The sequence below is a fragment of the Balaenoptera musculus genome, chromosome 4, assembly GCF_009873245.2.
Source record: "Balaenoptera musculus isolate JJ_BM4_2016_0621 chromosome 4, mBalMus1.pri.v3, whole genome shotgun sequence".
NCBI classification, from domain to species: domain Eukaryota; kingdom Metazoa; phylum Chordata; class Mammalia; order Artiodactyla; family Balaenopteridae; genus Balaenoptera; species Balaenoptera musculus.
This window is the reverse complement of record NC_045788.1, coordinates 78,711,697-78,730,426: the sequence shown is the minus strand read 5'-3', so window position 1 is coordinate 78,730,426 and position 18,730 is coordinate 78,711,697. Positions and strand designations below refer to the sequence as shown.

At 38.6% G+C, this 18,730-nt stretch overlaps 1 protein-coding gene across 2 annotated transcripts in view; it reads right to left on the bottom strand.

The window, feature by feature from the left end:
- GPR156 (G protein-coupled receptor 156) overlaps positions 1–18,730 on the bottom strand; it is an 88,635-nt gene that overhangs the window by 50,987 nt on the left and 18,918 nt on the right. For both annotated transcript variants that reach the window (XM_036849544.1, XM_036849546.1), the window contains exons 2-3: positions 8,501–8,979; positions 8,148–8,284 (exon numbers count right to left, since the gene is read on the bottom strand). In XM_036849544.1, coding sequence (XP_036705439.1) covers positions 8,148–8,284; positions 8,501–8,596 — 233 coding nt within the window. In that variant the 5' untranslated portion in view covers positions 8,597–8,979. The remainder of the gene's footprint in view (positions 1–8,147; positions 8,285–8,500; positions 8,980–18,730) is intronic.

Genomic DNA, 18,730 nt, shown 5'->3' with positions numbered 1-18,730 from the left:
TAGATCATTTGCTAGGCCACAAAACAAGTCTCAGGAAATTTAAGAAAACTGAAATCATATCAAGCATCTTTTCTGACCACAATACTATGAGACTAGAAATCAATTACAAGAAAATAACTGCAAAAAACATAAACACGTGGAGTCTAAACAATATGCTACTAAACAACCAAAGGATCACTGAAGAAATCAAAGAAGAAACTTTTTAAAAACCTGAAGACAAAAGAAAATAAAAGCACAACAATCCAAAAACTATGGGATGCAGAAAAAGCAGTTCTAAGAGGGAAGTTTATAGTGATGCAAGCTACTTTAGGAAACAACAAAAAATCTCCAATAAACAACCTAACCTCATACTTAGAGAAGAAAAAACAAAACCCAAAGAAGGAAAAAAAATCATAAAGATCATAGCAGAAATAAATGAAATACGGACTGAAAAACAATAGAAAAGATCAATGGAACTAACAGCTCGTTCTTTGAAAAGACAAACAAAATTGATAAACCTTCAGCCAGACTCATCAAGAAAAAAGGAGAGAGGGCCCAAATCAATAAAATCAGAAATGAAAAATGAGAAGTTACAACTGGCACCACAGAAATACATTCTTGCTGGGTATGGCCACAGGCAAGGCCCTGACTGCTCCTTAACTAGACCATTTCTCAGGGCTATGTTTGCAGTGAGCAACCTTGAGGGATGAGGTAACATACCCCACCCCCCAGACAAAGAATAGGCTTGTTACGACTCACTATAAAAGTGATGAATTCCCCAGGCTTAGGTTCCTTTCCTTTAATGGTAACCCCCTGTGTGTGCAAGTATCATCCGTCATGGGCCCTGCATCATCCCCATGGGACTGATGGCATGGGAACCAGCACAAACCCAACATGAAGCTCTGACTACTGCTTTCTACCATGAGTAATGAAGTACTTTGTTTCTGACCCAAGAGTCTTGTGTCTTTTGCCAGCATAAAATAGTAACAGGCTAAGTTGTTAACTTATAAGTAGGGCAAAATCTCATACCCTACACAATTCTTTTTTTATTAAATTAATTAATTTATTTATTTTTGGCTGCATTGGGTCTTCGTTGCTGTGTGCAGGCTTTCTCTGTGGTGGTGAGTGGGGGCTATTCTTCATTGCGGTGCGTGGGCTTCTCATTGTGGTGGCTTCTCTTGCTGTGAAGCACAGGCTCTAGGCATGCAGGCTTCAGCAGCTGCGGCACGTGGGCTTGGTAGTTGTGGCTCACAGGCTCTAGAGCACAGGCTCAGTAGTTGTGGCGCACGGGCTTAGTTGCTCCGCGGCATGTGGGATCTTCCTGGACCAGGGCTCGAACCCATATCCCCTGCATTGGCAGGCAGATTCTTAACCACTGAGCCACCAGGGAAGCCCCCCTACACAATTCTTATTACTCAAACTTTTTGATTTCCCAGGTAGTAAAACCCCAGATACTGGGGATTATTGTGGGAATGCTACTTTCAATTCTGAGAAGTAACAATATGTAAATAACTACCATCTAAATCATTATCACAAATGACAGTGAGATAAGGTCTTAGAATAAAAGATAGTCCTTTAATTGAACAAGTTTAGCTTCATGCAAAACTTATGACATTGCCCTTGTTTTGTGCATTTCAGAGGAGGCACCAGGAGAGCCTCCCTTTCGACATGAAAGGTCTACTTTGCTCCAAGAGTTAATTTGGTCCTTATTAAACTGCATGAGGAATCTATGAAAAAAGAGTGCATTCCCCCATATCAGTCAATAATACCTAGCACACTTAACAGATGGGTTTTAGGTCACCTAGCAGGGCCCTTTGGAAAAGGACACCAAATATGGTATACTTTTTCACTCATGAGAACCTTCTCAGAAAAATAAGGATGTTTATGGACTACATTTTCAATAGCTTTATTGAGTGTAACTGACATACAATAAACTGTATGATTTTTGAAGATTATATGATTTATTAAGTTTTGATATATGTATATACCTGTGAAATATTTGCCACATTCAAGGTAATGAACCGTCACCCCCAAAAGTTTCCACATGCCCCTTGGTCATCCCTCCTTCCTGCTCTTCTGTGTTACCCCCCACCTGCAGGCAACCATTCATCTGATCTCTATCACTACAGATTAGTTAACAATAGATTAATTGTCTAGAATTTGTATAATTGGTATTATATAGTATACAATCTTTTTTGCCTGTCTTCCTTCACTCAGCATAATTATTTTGATATCCATCCATGTTGTTCCAAATATTAATAATTATTTTAATGTTGAGTAGTATTTCATTGTATGGATATACCAAAATTCGTTCATCCATTCACTTGTTGATGGATATTTGTTATTTCCAGTTTTTGGCTATTACAAATAAAGTTGTTACGAACATGGTATACAAGTATGGTATACATATAGTTTAATTTCTCTGGGTAAAAACCTAAGAGCAGAATGACTGGATCATATTGTAGCCATATATTGAACTTTTAAAGAAACGTTCAGACTGTTTTCCAAAGTGGTTGTACCATATTACATTCCCACCAGCAGTATATGCCAATTTAGCCAGTCTTTTAAAATTTCAACCATTCTAATAGGTGTGTAGTGGTATTTCATTGTGGTTTTAATATGCATTTCCCTATGACGAATGGTGTTGACTATCTTTTCACATGTTTATTTGCCATCCATATATCTTCTCTGGTGAAGTGTCTGTTCAAACCTTTCACTCATTTTTTTGTTGTTGTTGGATTGCTTCTTTTATTATCAATTTTTAGTATTATTTATATATTCTGGATACAAGTTGTTTATCAGATACATGACTTGCAGATATTTTCTTCCAGTATGTGGCTTTCTTTTCATTTTCTTAAGTTTCTCTTTAGAAGAGAAGATGTTTCTAATTTTGATGAAGTTCAACTCATCAATGCTTTGTTTTATGGATTTTACTTTTATTGTTGTACCTAATAAATCTTTGCTTATTATAAGGTCAAAAAATTGTTATCCTATGTTTTCTTTGAGAAATTTTACAGTTTCAGATTTTTTAAGATTTAATAGATAGGTCTATGATCCATTTTCAGGTAATTTCTAAATATGGCGCAAGATGTAGATCAAAGTTCATTTCTGCATATGGGTATCCAATTGTTCCAGCACCATTTGTGGAAAAGACTGACTGTCCCTTCTCCACTGAATTGCCTTTGCACCTTTGTTGAAAAGCAGTTTCCCATATATGCATAGGTTTATTTCTGGATTCTATCTGTTCTTTACCCAATACCAAACTGTCTTCATTACTGTAGCTTTGTAACATCTTGAAATCAGGTGGTCCTAGTCCTCCAACTTTATTCTTCTTTAAAGTTGTTTTGGCTCTTCTAGGTGCTTCATATTTCCATGTGAATCGTAGAACCAGCTTGTCAATTTATACAAAAAAAGGCCAGCTGAATTGTGATTGTGATTGGGTTTAGTCTATAGATCAATAAGGGGAGAATTAACAATATTGAGTCTTCTAACCCATGAACACAATATGTCTCCATTTATTTAGAATTTCTTTAATATCTCTCAGCAATGTTTTGTAGTTTTCAGTGCACAAGTATTTCACATTGTTTGTTAGATTTATCCCTAAATATTTCATATTTTTTATGCTACTGTAAATGGCATTACTTTTAATTTCACTTTTCAGTTGTTTTTACTCTATAGAAATACAGTTGAGTTTTGTACATTGATCTTGTACCCTGCAATCTTGTTAAACTAATTTATTAGTTCTAATTGTTTTTTAAAAAAATAGATTCCATTGAATTTTCTATACAGATGATCAGGTAACCTGAAGGTAAGCCATTTTAGTTCTTCCTTTCTAAGTTAGGTGACTTTTATTTCTCTTTGCATTGGCTAAAACCTTCACTGTTGAATAGAACTGGTGAGAGCAGACATCTTGCTTCTGGTCACAATGGGAAAGCATTTAGTCTTCTACCATTAAAAATGGTAGGGAGTTAAGTTGAGGGAGTTCTTTTCTATTTTACTTTGTTGAGATTTTATCAGAAATGGATGTTGAACCTTGACATCGTCAAATGCTCTTTCTATGCCTATTAAGATGATCATATGGTTTTCTTTTTTAGTTGGTAAACATGGTGTATTATATTGATTGATATATGGATGTTAAAACAACTTTGCATTCCTGGAATAAACTTCACTTTGCCATGATGAATTATCCTTTTGATATTGGTTGTACTCAATTTGTTAAAATTTTGTTTAGAATTTTGGATCTATGTTCATGAGCCTATAGTTTTTTTCTCTTCTAAATTCTTTGTTTCCTAACTCATTAGAATAAGTTAGGAAGTGCTTCCTTATTTTCAGTTTCTTAGAAGAGTTTGTGTAGAACTAGTAATATTTCTACAATACAGGCACAGTTTAGCAGGGTGCCTCTGGCTCAGGGTCTCTCACAAGTATACCCCTTGGTGAGCCATGGCTGCAGTCCTCCAAGGCTCGACTGGGGGAAAATCTGCTTCCAAGTGTATTCACACTGCTCTTAGCAGGACTCAAGATCTATTTTGAAGCTCACTGACATGGCTGTTAGTAAGCCTCAGGTCCTTGATGGCTACAGACTGGAAACATCATCTCCTGGCCATGTGGGCCTCTCCGCAGGGCAGCTCACAAAATGGAAGGTGGCATCCCTCAGAGTGAGTGAGTGAAAGAGTGAGAGGGATCCAAGTTGGAAGCCATAGTCTTTTTGTAACCTTATCCCAAGTGACTAATAAGCAAATCAGTCAGTCCAGCCCATACTCAAGGAGAAGAGATTTCACAATATTGTGACTACCAGGAGGTAGGACTTATTGGAGAACATTTTAGAGACTGCCTACCAAAGTTGTTCATGATATTAACTTATTTTCCTTCTAATATTTATAGAATCTTTAGTGATGACAGCTCTCTCTTCCTTACTTGGGTAGTTATATATTCTCTTTTTTTTTCCTGGTCACTTGGTCTAGAAGTTGGTCAGTCTTATTGATCTTCATAAAGTTTTTGGTTTTGCTGCTTTTTCTGTTGCTTTTCTGTTTTTCATTTTATCAGTTTCCACTCTGATTTTTATTATTCCTTTCTTCTGCTTATTTGGGGACTCATCTGCTCTTGTTTTCTGTTTTGTAAGGTGGATCTTTCTTCTTTATAATATGGAGTGTAGTGCTCTAATTTCCCCTGAAGTACTGCTTTAATGGCATCCAAAAATTTTTGATATATTGTGTTTCCATCTTCATTCAGTTGAAAATACTTTCTAGTTTCCCTTCTGATTTCTTCTTTGACCATGGGTTATTTTAAAGTGTTCTATTTAGTTTCCAAATATTTCAGAATTTTCCAGAGACCTCTCTGTTACAGATTTCTAATTTAATTCCATTCTGGTCAGAGAACATACTTTGTATAATTTGAATCCTTTTAAATTTAATAAGATCTTCTCTATGGCCCAGAAGATGATCTATCTTGGTAAATGTTCTGTGTGTACTTGAAAAGAATGTGTATTCTGCTGTTGTTGGGTGTAGGATTATACAAATGTCAACTAGGTCAAGTTGGTTGATGGAGTTGTTCAAGTCTTCTGTATCTTTACTGATTTTCTCTTGTAGACTACATTTTAAAATGTTATCAAAAATGCAGTATTGGTGACTGAACTTGAACATTGCTACATTATTTTTATTAAAATGTTTTTCTTACTCTGGCACACACATGCATGTGTACGTACACACAGAGTCACAGTCACAAATTTAGAGACCACAAAACTGGAGTGAAATGAGGCATCTAACTCTGATGCTGCACCTTTGAACAAATTTTACTATTTAAGAAAGCACTTTTGAAACTGGGTTACTTTATGTTTCCTTGTCTGACCTTGTAAGCTACTTAACTGCAAAATGTGTTTTTATTCACAGTGCCTCTTAATATGTTATTTTTTATGCCAAGTCATGCTCCCGCTGAAAGCAAGACAGGCAACAAAATCTTTAGTAGAATGAAACAAATATAGGTGCTTCTACGATAACACTGTTTACAAGTGTTCAGACATACAAATGCTTTTTAAAAAACCTCGCATTCTACAAAATTGTGGATAAAAATAATGGGTTATGGGAAAAATAATGTGGGGCCATAACATATGAAACACATTTAACTTTGTAACCAGAATACTAATAAAAAATAATAATTATCTCAATTAAAATACTGGTACTCAGTAAATGTCCACTACCATTTGTGCCCAGGATCACAGCTGATTTTTACAGCCTTAAATCTGCAAGACATAGGTCCTTAAGGGCATTCACCTCCAATAGATAACATTGTCATCAAAATCTAATTTGGATCTGTGTTTTCTTCAGCAATCAATTTTTTTTAAATACGAGGGAAATGTCTTCTTCATGTCTTCATCTACTCCTGCAACTTCATCAGATAGCTTCACATTGTAGGTAGAATACCAGTTCTTGAAGCCATTAAACCAGCTACTGCTTGCACTGCTATCATAGTATTCTTAGCTTAAGGCTTCCTTCTTTAACTGTAAGAAAGCTTGCCCCTGGATGCTTTAAACTATTGACTAGTTGGGGAAAAAATTACATATGAACCAATGATGTTATTTTCTTATTTGCCAATTGGGTACTAACTTGCATTATAGAAATGTGTTGTAACTGAAAACAGTATACTCCATAGTTTTCTAACCTTGAAATATGTGATTTTCCTAGTCATTTTCTTGGCAGCAGCTGCTGTTGGGATTTAAATCTCCTTACTCCCAGGATCACTGAAAACATATTTACTGAGCACTTATTATGTTCCAGTCTGTTCTAAATGCTGGAGACAGTGGTGAGCATGAGAGACAAGGTCCTTGTGTTCACAGACTTTACATTCTGGTGGGGGATGCAGACAATAAACAGGTAAATCAATAAATATGGTACTATCAGAGAGTGATATTTGCTATGAAGAAAATAAAACAGGGTGATGGGATATGGCATGAGACGTAGGGGGTTGGGTGGCCATTCTGTAGAGAGGCTACCTTAGATAGGATGATCAGGGAAATCCTCCCTGAAGAGATGACATTTGAGCCAAGACCTATCAGATGAGAAGGAACTAGTCATGGGATGATCTGGAGAAGACTGTCAGGCAGTAGGAACAGTAAAGTGACAGTAAATCAAAGGCCTTAAGATGGGAGTGTGCTTAGTGTATTTGAGGAACAGAATGAAAAGTGGCTGGGGAAGCTTCAGGGGTGCACCCAAGGCCAAGTGCCACGCCTCAATGCCATGCTGAGGTTGACCCAGCAGATCAAGCCACTGCTGCCTAACAGTTCCATGTCCTCCAAGCCTCAGATGGCCAGTGGCACCCCAAAATGCCTGCAGACAAATCCAACTGACTGACCCTCATCCGAGTGCCAAACCCAGGCAACGGAGCATAATACACTTGATCACCACAAAGCGTCAGGCTGCTGTGGGGACAGGCGAGTTTGGCATCTCTGAGGGGGTTATTGAAATCTGACATGGGCTCCATCCAAAAATCACCTGTAGACCAGGGAGAGAAGGCTGGAGCAAGGTTTCTCAGGAGGGAGCCTGGGATAGCTGGGGCAGGAGGATGGCACAGAGTGGGAGAGACGGGGTGGGCCTTGAGGGAAGGACTCGATACCAGTGAAGGAAAGATTCTGCAAGTCCCCTCAGAAAAAAGCCATCACTTTGTTTCTTTTGTCAGTCCTGGGTGCCATACGCCCTTACCTGGATGAGCCAGTGACTTTCCAACCAGTTACAACTGTCTAGCAGAATAGCCAGGTAGTGGGGCTTCACTATTTTTACAGAAACCTTAGCTTACCCAGACTGGTTCCAATCGTGCTGCCATAAACTTTAATGTTGCTTTGGAATATTTCTCTACGTGCTCTCTATTTTTAATACAAATACCTCATCTTCTCGGAAAGATCTCACCATCCTTTATAAGGAGAGACTCTCCATTCTCTTCTTTGGATATCCTTGTAGTAGTTAGCGCAAGAGTGGGCCAGACCTTTCTCCTTCTCAAGAGGGAATTGTACTGCGAGGCCAGGCCTCCTTCAGGGACAGCTTCTCACATAGTTAATGCCACAGTAGGACACAAGCTTTGCTGATACCAGCCAGCAGCTCGTGGTGCCAAAATGACACTAACACTCTGGGTTTCATGTTTCATGCAACGAGATACGAGAAACTAGGCATGGGGCTGCTTACCTGTTCTTCCTGCAGCGAATTGTGAAGCCAAGAAAGAAGGCTATCAGCAGAAGTCCACAGCTGAGGAAAGTCCAAACAACACCCAAGAGGGCAGGAGATAATGAAGAAATGGTCTTACTGCTGTGGCGGGAAGAGGTCTGAGAACAGAATGAAGAGAAGCTGTTAGGAACGAAGGCTCTTCTATAGATCAAACATGAACTGCCCCCATCACCTCCAGAGCTGGGACATACATGTCCTGCATAAGCATTTCCTCCTCGTACTTCTCCCCCCTCCACCACCACTACCATCATCAACAATAATAACAACAACGTGTACATCTAAGCAGCCCTGACACCCCATGGCTGCTGACTTACAATTGTTGTCCTGCAGAGATCATGAAGGGGTCTCCGCTCCAGCTCCTGGCCAGGAAAACCGTCACACAATTCAGAGCAGTTTATTTCAGGCTCCATGTCATCATATGCCTCTCTTGGTATGTGCTTATTCACAGTCTTGGTCACCCACCAGTAGATAACCAGAAGATCTTTGAGTAAAACAGAAGAGCAACTCCAATCTTTTCTTCAGAGGTGTCATTTTAAAGCTGGCTCCTGGGGCAGAATCTGGGACGAACAGTCCATTCAGGTGGAAGCGGAGAGTTATTTCACTAAAGCTCCTTCATCAGACACCCTCCAGGCTCTCCGGGTCCCCTGCTGCCAGTGAAGACCATGTAAGTCAAGAGTGGGCATCTTAGTAACAATTAAGTCACACACTGCGATGATTCTGGCTTGCCACCAGATGGCAGTCGCTGCTCCAAGTACTCCCACACAGGTCTCAAAGGAGAAGAAAGCAATTAAACCTGTTAACAAACAAATGTTATTTATATATAACACATACAAATAAACACAAACACACACATATATGTAAATGGCTTATTACAGAAGTTTTAAAATATTTTACACATTTTAACCATATATTTTTATTGTATGTAGTTATATACATTATTATATATAACCAAGGTTTAAAATATAGTATATATTTAAATAAATATATTTCAAAACCTCTTTAATAAACAATACTTTAAAAACAAAGACAAAGCACACTTAACAATTTATAGATATACAGCTCTACAGTCCCTCTTCTGATCCCCTTTATGGTCCAGCACTACAAAAATTTTAGTTTTGGGCTTCCCCGGTGGCACAGTGGTTGAGAGTCTGCCTGCCAATGCAGGGGACACGGGTTCGAGCCCTGGTCTGGGGAGATCCCACATGCCACGGAGCAACTAGGCCCGTGAGCCACAACTACTGAGCCTGTGCGTCTGGAGCCTGTGCTCTGCAACAAGAGAGGCCGCGACAGTGAAAGGCCCACGCACCGCGATGAAGAGTGGCTCCCGCTTGCCGCAACTAGAGAAAGCCCTCGCACAGAAACGAAGACCCAACACAGCCAAAAATAAATAAATAAATAAATAAATTTATTTAAAAAAAAATTTTAGTTTCAATATGTGAACACTCTTCCTTTTTTCCCTAGTGGAAACCCCCCTGCCCTTCCAAGATCTTTCTATGCAACTTAGGGAGTAAGCTCTGTCTGATCCTGGGTGGTGGTAGGCTCAGGTGCCCCATGCTGTCTGCATACATTGTCTGTTGGTTGGTCCTGTTCCTCCTGTTAGCTCAGTAAGGGGAGGAACATTCTATGCCCAGTCAGCTGGGATCTCAAAAGGATATGCAAGCCCTTTGCCAAGAGTTTTCTGTTTGTTTATTTTTAAACTGTTAGACTACTAGAAGTGGGATAGGCTACTCAGGTAATAGGGAGAGAAACTGAGGGTTCTAAGAATTCCCACAGAGTGAGCGAGTGGCCAGAGCATGGTGTTATTTCTCTCAGAAGATGATTGCAATATGAATACTGTGATCTAAAAAAAAGCTCTACCTTGCAGAACAAAAGTACAAATGCTCAAAAGTAGAGAGGCTTAAATTAACTCCAGCAGAAAAGGCAGACATGTCCCCAATACTTTAAAGCAATCTATCCTGTAACAGAGAAACAGATTTGAAATTTTACCAGTGGGAATTTAAAAAAGGATGCCACTTCTGCTTCGTGTTTCTGAAACAGCTTAGCACAGTTTTCTTTTATTGTGGAGGAAACTTGGAAGAGGAAAAAAATCAATTATTATTATTCCAATAGCCACTGAATGCAGGACTTGTGTTTAAGCCAGAACAATAGTGACTGGTGTAGAATGCCATCTTTGGATTCTGCATGCTTAGACATGAACAATATAGCACCAGGTGCTGCCCATATATTGGCCTCTCATATCTTCCTGAATTATTTACCAGGCTCATTACAATGAAATCCCAAGAGAACTAAAAGCCACTACCTCCTGTCAAGACATTTAAATTCTTGTGAAGTCTGATCAGATTACTGAATGCAAAATTAAGAAGTAAATATAAAAATCTGACTATTTGCATCTTAATTTAGTTGAAAATTTAATGGCTAAAAAGATAATTTTTTTCTTTTTCTTAAAAGTTAGACATCCCCTATTGTGCTTTCTAGCATAGAGCAATATTGGAAGCCACAGGGAGGACTATACTCTATGATGGATTGAAAAATATATTTTTCCTATATTGCCCTTTTAATCATACTCACAAATAAGTACAGTTACATTTAAACCATTATTAAGTCCCTGTTTGTGTATCCTTACATCATATAGATGTGTGTGTGTATATACATAAAACCTCATTTTGTTCTCACAACTGTGTCATGTGAGGTAAACAAGACATCTCCTCGTTTTCACATAAGAAAACTGAAGAGCAGAAAAGCGGAGAATCTTGCTCCAAATATGCAGAGGCTGGACTCAAATTCAGGAGTTTAACTGCAAGGTCAATGTCCTCCCAGTTAATACCCTGCATGGGGCAGACACCCTGGACTGACCTCACCCCAAGAAGACACCAATGGCCTGTTAGGTTTCTTCATGTTTAGTTCTCAGAGCTTCACGTCTATGGGTTCTCTGGAGTGTGGCCCACAACAGTATGTCTATATCAGTTACTCTCAACTGGGGCAATTTTGCACCTCCAGAGGACATTTGGCAGTGTCTGGAGACATTGTGGTTGTCAAAACTGAGAGGAAGGTGCTACTGACATGTGGTAGGTAGAGGCCAGGGATGCTGTTAAACATCCTACAATTCACAGAATGGTCCAAATAACAAAGACTTATCCAGCCCCAAATGTCAGTAATGCTAAGGTAGGGAAACCCTGGTCAACACTGTGGATCTCAGAAGGGCTAACAACCTTAAGCCCAAATCATCTTTGGGAGATTCTGTGAACATGATAGAACTGTCCAGCTGAACATAAATTTCTGAGTACATTCTAAAGGTCATCTTGGACAGACTGAACTCACTGACATGGAACTTTGAATGCTAGGCACCCCTCCAGTCCATGGATATCCAGTGTAGGAACTTTATAAACCATGATACTAGGCTCCTCCACGGGGCAGGCATTCAATTCCAACATTAGCACACACTTACAGAGATTCACACATGAAGAAGTGGTGAAACAATGAATGGCTTAGTTATTGAGAGGACAGAGTTGAATGATTTCAAAAAGTATTGAGTGATTGGGAAAGTGGATGGGAAGTAGTGTGTCAGAGGGGATAATAGTGAGGCATTTGACCATAAGATACATACAGAATCCAAGGCACAAAGAGAAAGGTCTGCCAGGCTCCTCCAAGAGCAATTCCCGCCCCCACCAAAGTCTATAGAGGTAAACTGTCTAGTCCACAGACAGCAGCAGGCCCAAGAAGATGAAACGGTAGGGCTTACAATTTATTTGACAGAATCCTGCCCGGTGATTAGGATCAGCAAAACAGACACTGCATCAACTACACTGTTCCAAAGAGCAAGATGGTCATTTACAGGTTCACAACTCTCAACAGCCCCCATATCTTTCCACAAAAATCTACCCTATTCTCCTACACATTATTTCTGGCTATTGGAAAACTAGTCCTACAATTACTGTCTTTTAAAAATTTGTTTTGTAGTTGGTACAACTTCTGCTTCTGTTCATGAAGAATTAACTGCTATTGGAATTGCCCTCCTGCTGTAAACACCTCGAAAACCAGACAAAATATACAAAACAACTCTTACCAGATATTGGATAACAGATTTCACAGGACTTTGGAAAACAAATGAGGTGAACCTACAACTGACTGACAGATATAAAGTGAAATATTAATAAATAAATATATCCTTTCAGTGACAATAATTGATCCCAAGTTACTGCTTGAAGGCAGTTCCCAGGCCACAGCACAAGGAGGGAAACCCAAAGAGAGCCTAGAAGTCTTGCTAAGGTAAGGAGAATAGATTGGAGTTTAGGGACATCAGGCAAACAAATTTGTGAGGCAGAGTAATGAAGAAGACGGAGATACCAAGAAAGAGAGTGCTTTGGAAATCTGCAGGGGATCCTCTCAGTCTTTTTCTGAGTATTGATCTAGGCATGTGAGAGGAAACTATTTGAAGTGAAAGAAATAACCACTGGTAGGCAGTAGCTGAACATTTCCTGGAGTTCACACAGGGTTGGGAATACTTTGTGTTTCCACCAGCCAGAGTGGAGAGACCTCATAATATACAGGACATTGGATACAATTCTCATAAAAAAATGGGACTAAATAAACCCTAGACTAGAAACTACTCTGGACTTTCCCTAATAATGCTTAAAAGTAAGCCTTAAAAGGATCAGATTGATCCACAAAAAACTTAACTGCATTCCAGAGCAAAACACAATGTTCGTTAAAGGAATACAACAAGAGCCAGCACTCAACAACATAAAATTCAAAATGTCCATCATCAATAAAAAATTACCAGGCATACAAAGAAGCAAGAAATAAGATCTATAACAATACACTTTAAAAATTCAATAAAAACATACAGTGGGACTTCCCTGGTGGTCCAGAGGTTAGGACACCGCACATCCACTGCAGGGGGCACAGGTTTGATCCCTGGTCAGGGAATTGGGATCCTGCATCCTGTGCAGCGCAGCCAAAAAATAGAAAAAAAATACAGAAATAAGAGAAATAATATAATTGGCACATGAGGACTTTAAAACAACTATTATAAATATGCTCAAAGATATAAAACAGAACATAAACAAAAAGAAAGGAGAAATGGAGAATATATTTTAAAAACCCAAATAGAATTCTAGCGATTAAAATGCAATTATAAAATTAAAAATATAGTAGATTAGACACTCCAAAAAAAAAAAATATTGGTGATCCACCAGAGGGCAGACAGCAGAAGCAAGAAGAACTACAATCCTGCAGCCTGTGCAACAAAAACCACATTCACAGAAAGACAGACAAGATGAAAAGGCAGAGGGCTATATGCCAGATGAAGGAACAAGATAAAACCCCAGAAAAGTACCTAAATGAAGTGGAGATAGGCAACCTTCCAGAAAAAGAATTCAGAATAATGATAGTGAAGATGATCCAGGACCTCAGAAAACGAATGGAGGCAAAGATCGAGAAGATGCAAGAAATGTTTAACAAAGACCTAGAAGAATTAAAAAACAAACAAACAAACACCTAGAAGAGTTAAAGAACAAACAGAGACGAACAATACAATAACTGAAATCAAAAATACACTAGAAGGGGGCTTCCCTGGTGGCGCAGTGGTTGAGAGTCTGCCTGCCAATGCAGGGGACATGGGTTCGAGCCCTGGTCTGGGAAGATCCCACATGCTGTGGAGCAACTAGGCCTGTGAGCCACAAATACTGAGCCTGCGCGTCTGGAGCTTGTGCTCCGCAACAATAGAGGCCGCGACAGTGAGAGGCCCGCGCACCGCGATGAAGAGTGGCCCCTGCTTGCCGCAACTAGAGGAAGCCCTCGCACAGAAACGAAGACTCAACACAGCCATAAATAAATAAATAAAAATAAATAAATTTAAAGTAGAAAAAAGTTAAATATTAAAAAAAAATACACTAGAAGGAATCAACAGCAGAATAACTGAGGCAGAAGAACAGAAAAAAAAAAAATTAAAAAAAAAAAAAGAAGAACAGATAAGTGACCTGGAAGACAGAATGGTGGAATTCACAGCTGTGGAACAGAATAAAGAAAAAAAGAATGAAAAGAAATGAAGACAGCCTAAGAGACCTCTGGGACAACATTAAACGCACCAACATTCACATTATAGGGGTCCCAGAAGGAGAAGAGAGAGAGAGAAAGGACCCGAGAAAATATCTGAAGAGATTATAGTCAAAAATTTCCCTGACATGGGAAAGGAAATAGCCAGCCAAATCCAGGAAGTGCAGAGAGTCCCAGGCAGGATAAACCCAAGAAGAAACACACCAAGACGCATAGTAATCAAATTGGCAAAAATTAAAGACAAAGAAAAATTACTGAAAGCAGCAAGGGAAAATCGACAAATAACATACAAGGGAACTCCCATAAGGTTAACAACTGATTTCTCAGCAGAAACTCTACAAGCCAGAAGGGAGTGGCATGATATATTTAAAGTGAAGAAAGGGAAGAATCTACAACCAAGATTACTCTACCCAGCAAGAATCTCATTCAGATTCGACGGAGAAATCAAAAGCTTTACAGACAAGCAAAAGCTAAGAGAATTCAGTACCACCAAACCAGCTCTACAACAAATGCTAAAGGAACTTCTCTAGGCAGGAAACACAAAGAAGAAAAGGACCTACAAAAACAAACCCATAACAATTAAGAAAATGGTAATAGGAACATACATACTGATAATTACCTTAAACGTGAATGGATTAAATGCTCCAACCAAAAGACACAGGCTTGCTGAATGGATACAAAAACAAGACCCATATATATGCTGTCTACAAGAGACCCACTTCAGACCTAGGGACACATACAGAAAGTGAGGGGATGGAAAAAGATATTCTATGCAAATGGAAATCAAAAGAAAGTTGCAGTAGCAATACTCATATCAGATAAAATAGACTTTAAAATAAAGAATGTTACAAGAGACAGGGCAGGACACTCCATAATGATCAAGGGATCAATCCAAGAAGAAGATATAACAAATATAAATATATATGCACCCAATATAGGAGCACCTCAATACATAAGGCAACTGCTAACAGCTATAAAAGAGGAAATAGTAACACAAAAATAGTGGGGGACTTTAACACCTCACTTACACCAATGGACAGATCATCCAAACAGATAATTAATAAGGAAACACAAGCTTTAAATGACACAATAGGCCACACAGATTTAATTGATATTTATAGGACATTCCATCCAAAAACAGATTACACTTTCTTCTCAAGTGCACACAGAACATTCTCCAGGATAGATCACATCTTGGGTCACAAATCAAGCCTCAGTAAATTTAAGAAAATTGAAATCATATCAAGCATCTTTCTGACCACAATGCTATGAGATTAGAAATCAATTACAGGGGAAAAAACGTAAAGAACACAAATACATGGAGGCTAAACAATACATTAGTAAATAACCAAGAGATCACTGAGGAAATCAAAGAGGAAATAAAAAAATACCTAGAGACAAATTACCACGAAAACACGACAATCCAAAACCTATGGGATGCAGCAAAAGCAGTTCTAAGAGGGAAGTTTATAGCAATACAAGCCTCAACAAACATGAAAAATCTCAAATAAACTATCTAACTTTACAACTAAAGGAACTAGAGAAAGAACAAAACCCAAAGTTAGTAGAAGGAAAGAAATCATAAAGATCAGAGCAGAAATAAATGAAATAGAAACAAAGAAAATAGCAAAGATCAATAAAACCAAAAGGTGGTTCTTTGAGAAGATAAACAAAATTGATAAACCATTAGCCAGACTGATCAAGAAAAAGAGGAGAGGACTCAAATCAATAAAATTAGAAATGAAAAACGAGAAGTTACAACAGACACCACAGAAATACAAAGCATCCTAAGAGACTACTACAAGCAAACTTATGCCAATAAAATGGACAACCTGGAAGAAGTGGACAAATTCTCAGAAAGGTATAACCTTCCAAGACTGAACCAGGAAGAAATAGAAAATATGAACAGACCAATCACAAGTAATGAAATTGAAAGTGTGATTAAAAATCTTCCAACAAACAAAAGTCCAGGACCAGATAGCTTCACAGGTGAATTCTATCAAACATATAGAGAAGATCTAACACCCATCCTTCTCAAACTCTTCCAAAAATTGCAGAGGAAGGAACCCCCAAACTCATTCTATGAGGCCACCTTCACCCTGACACCAAAACCAGACAAAGATACTACAAAAAAGAAAATTACAGACCAATATCACTGATGAATATAGATGCAAAAATCCTCAACAAAATACTAGCAAACAGGGCTTCCCTGGTGGCGCAGTGGTTAAGAATCCGCCTGCCAATGCAGGGGACACAGGTTCGAGCCCTGGTCCCGGAAGATCCCACATGCCGCGGAGCAGCTGGGCCCGTGAGCCACAATTACTGAGCCCGCGCGTCTGGAGCCTGTGCTCCGCAACAAGAGAGGCCGCGATAGTGAGAGGCCCGCGCACTGCGATGAAGAGTGGCCCCCACTTGCCACAACTGGAGAAAGCCCTCGCACAGAAACGAAGACCGAACACAGCCATAAATAAATAAAATTTAAAAGAGATAAGCAAAACATTCTCTCTATAAATTTGATCTTTAAAAAAAAATGTTAAAAAAAAAATACTAGCAAACAGAATCCCACAACACATTAAAAGGATCATACACCATTATCAAGTGGGATTTATCCCAGCAATACAAGGATTATTTAATATATGCAAATCAATCAATGTGATATACCAAACTAACAAATTGAAGAATAAAAACCATATGATCATATCAATAAATGCAGAAAAAGCTTTTGACAAAATTCAACACCCATTTATGATAAAAACTCTCCAGAAAGTGGGCATAGAAGGAACCTACCTCAACATAATAAAGGCCATATACGACAAACCCACAGCAAACATCATTCTCAATGGTGAAAAACTGAAAGCATTTCCTCTAAGATCAGGAACAAGACAAGGATGTCCACTCTCACCACTATTATTCAACATAGTTTTGGAAGTCCTAGCCATGGCAATCAGAGAAGAAAAGGAAATAAAAGGAATACACATTGGAAAAGAAGAAGTAAAACTGTCACTGTTTGCAGATGACATGATACTATACATAGAGAATCCTAAAGATGCCACCAGAAAACTACTAGAGCTAATCAATGAATTTGGTAAAGCTGCAGGATACAAAATTGATACACAGAAATCTCTTGCATTCCTATACACTAATGATGAAAAATCTGAAAGAGAAATTAAGGAAACACTCCCATTTACCACTGCAACAAAAAGAATAAAATACCTAGGAATAAACCTACCTAGGGAGACAAAAGACCTGTATGCAGAAAACTATAAGACACTGATGAAAGAAATTAAAGATGATACCAACAGATGGAGAGATATACCATGTTCTTGGATTGGCAGAATCAATATTGTGAAAATGACTATACTACCCAAAGCAATCTACAGATTCAATGCAATCCCTATCAAATTACCAATGGCATTTTTTACAGAACTAGAATAAAAATCTTAAAATTTGTATGAAATTGAATAGCCAAAGCAGTCTTGAGGGAAAAAAATGGAGCTGGAGGAATCAGGCTCCCAGACTTCAGACTATACTACAAAGCTACAGTCATCAAGACAGTAAGGTACTGGCACAAAAACAGAAATATAGATCAGTGGAACAGGATAGAAAGCCCAGAGATAAACCCACGCACCTATGGTCAACTAATCTATGACAAAGGAGGCAAGGATATACAATGGAGAAAAGACAGTCTCTTCAATAAGTGATGCTGGGAAAACTGGAGAGCTACATGTAAAAGAATGAAATTAGAACAGTCCCTAACACCACACACAAAAATAAACTCAAAATGGATTAAAGACCTAAATGTAAGACCGGACACAGTAAAACTCTTCGAGGAAAACATAGGAAGAACACTCTTTGACATAAATCACAGCAAGATCTTTTTTGATCCACCTCCTAGAGTAATGGAAATAAAAACAAAAATAAACAAATGGGACCAAATGAAACTTCAAAGCTTTTGCAAAGCAAAGGAAACTACAAACAAGATGAAAAGACAACCCTCACAATGGGAGAAAATATTTGCAAATGAATCAATGGACAAAGGATTAATCTCCAAAATATATAAACAGCTCATGCAGCTCAATATTAAAAAAACAAACAACCCAATCAAAAAATGGGCAGAAGACCTAAACAGACATTTCTCCAAAGAAGACATACAGATGGCCAAGAGGCACATGAAAAGCTGCTCAACATCACTAATTATTAGAGAAATGCAAATCAAAACTACAATGAGATATCACCTCACACCAGTAAGACTATCATCAGAAAGTCTACAATCAACAAATGCTGGAGAGGGTGTGGAGAAAAGGGGACCCTCTTACACTGTTGGTGGGAATGTAAATTGATACAGCCACTATGGAGAACAGTATGGAAGTTCCTTAAAAAACTTAAAATAGAATTACCATATGACCCAGCAATCCCACTACTTGGCATATAACCAGAGAAAACCGTAATTCAAAAAGACACATGCACCCCAATGTTCATTGCAGCACTAT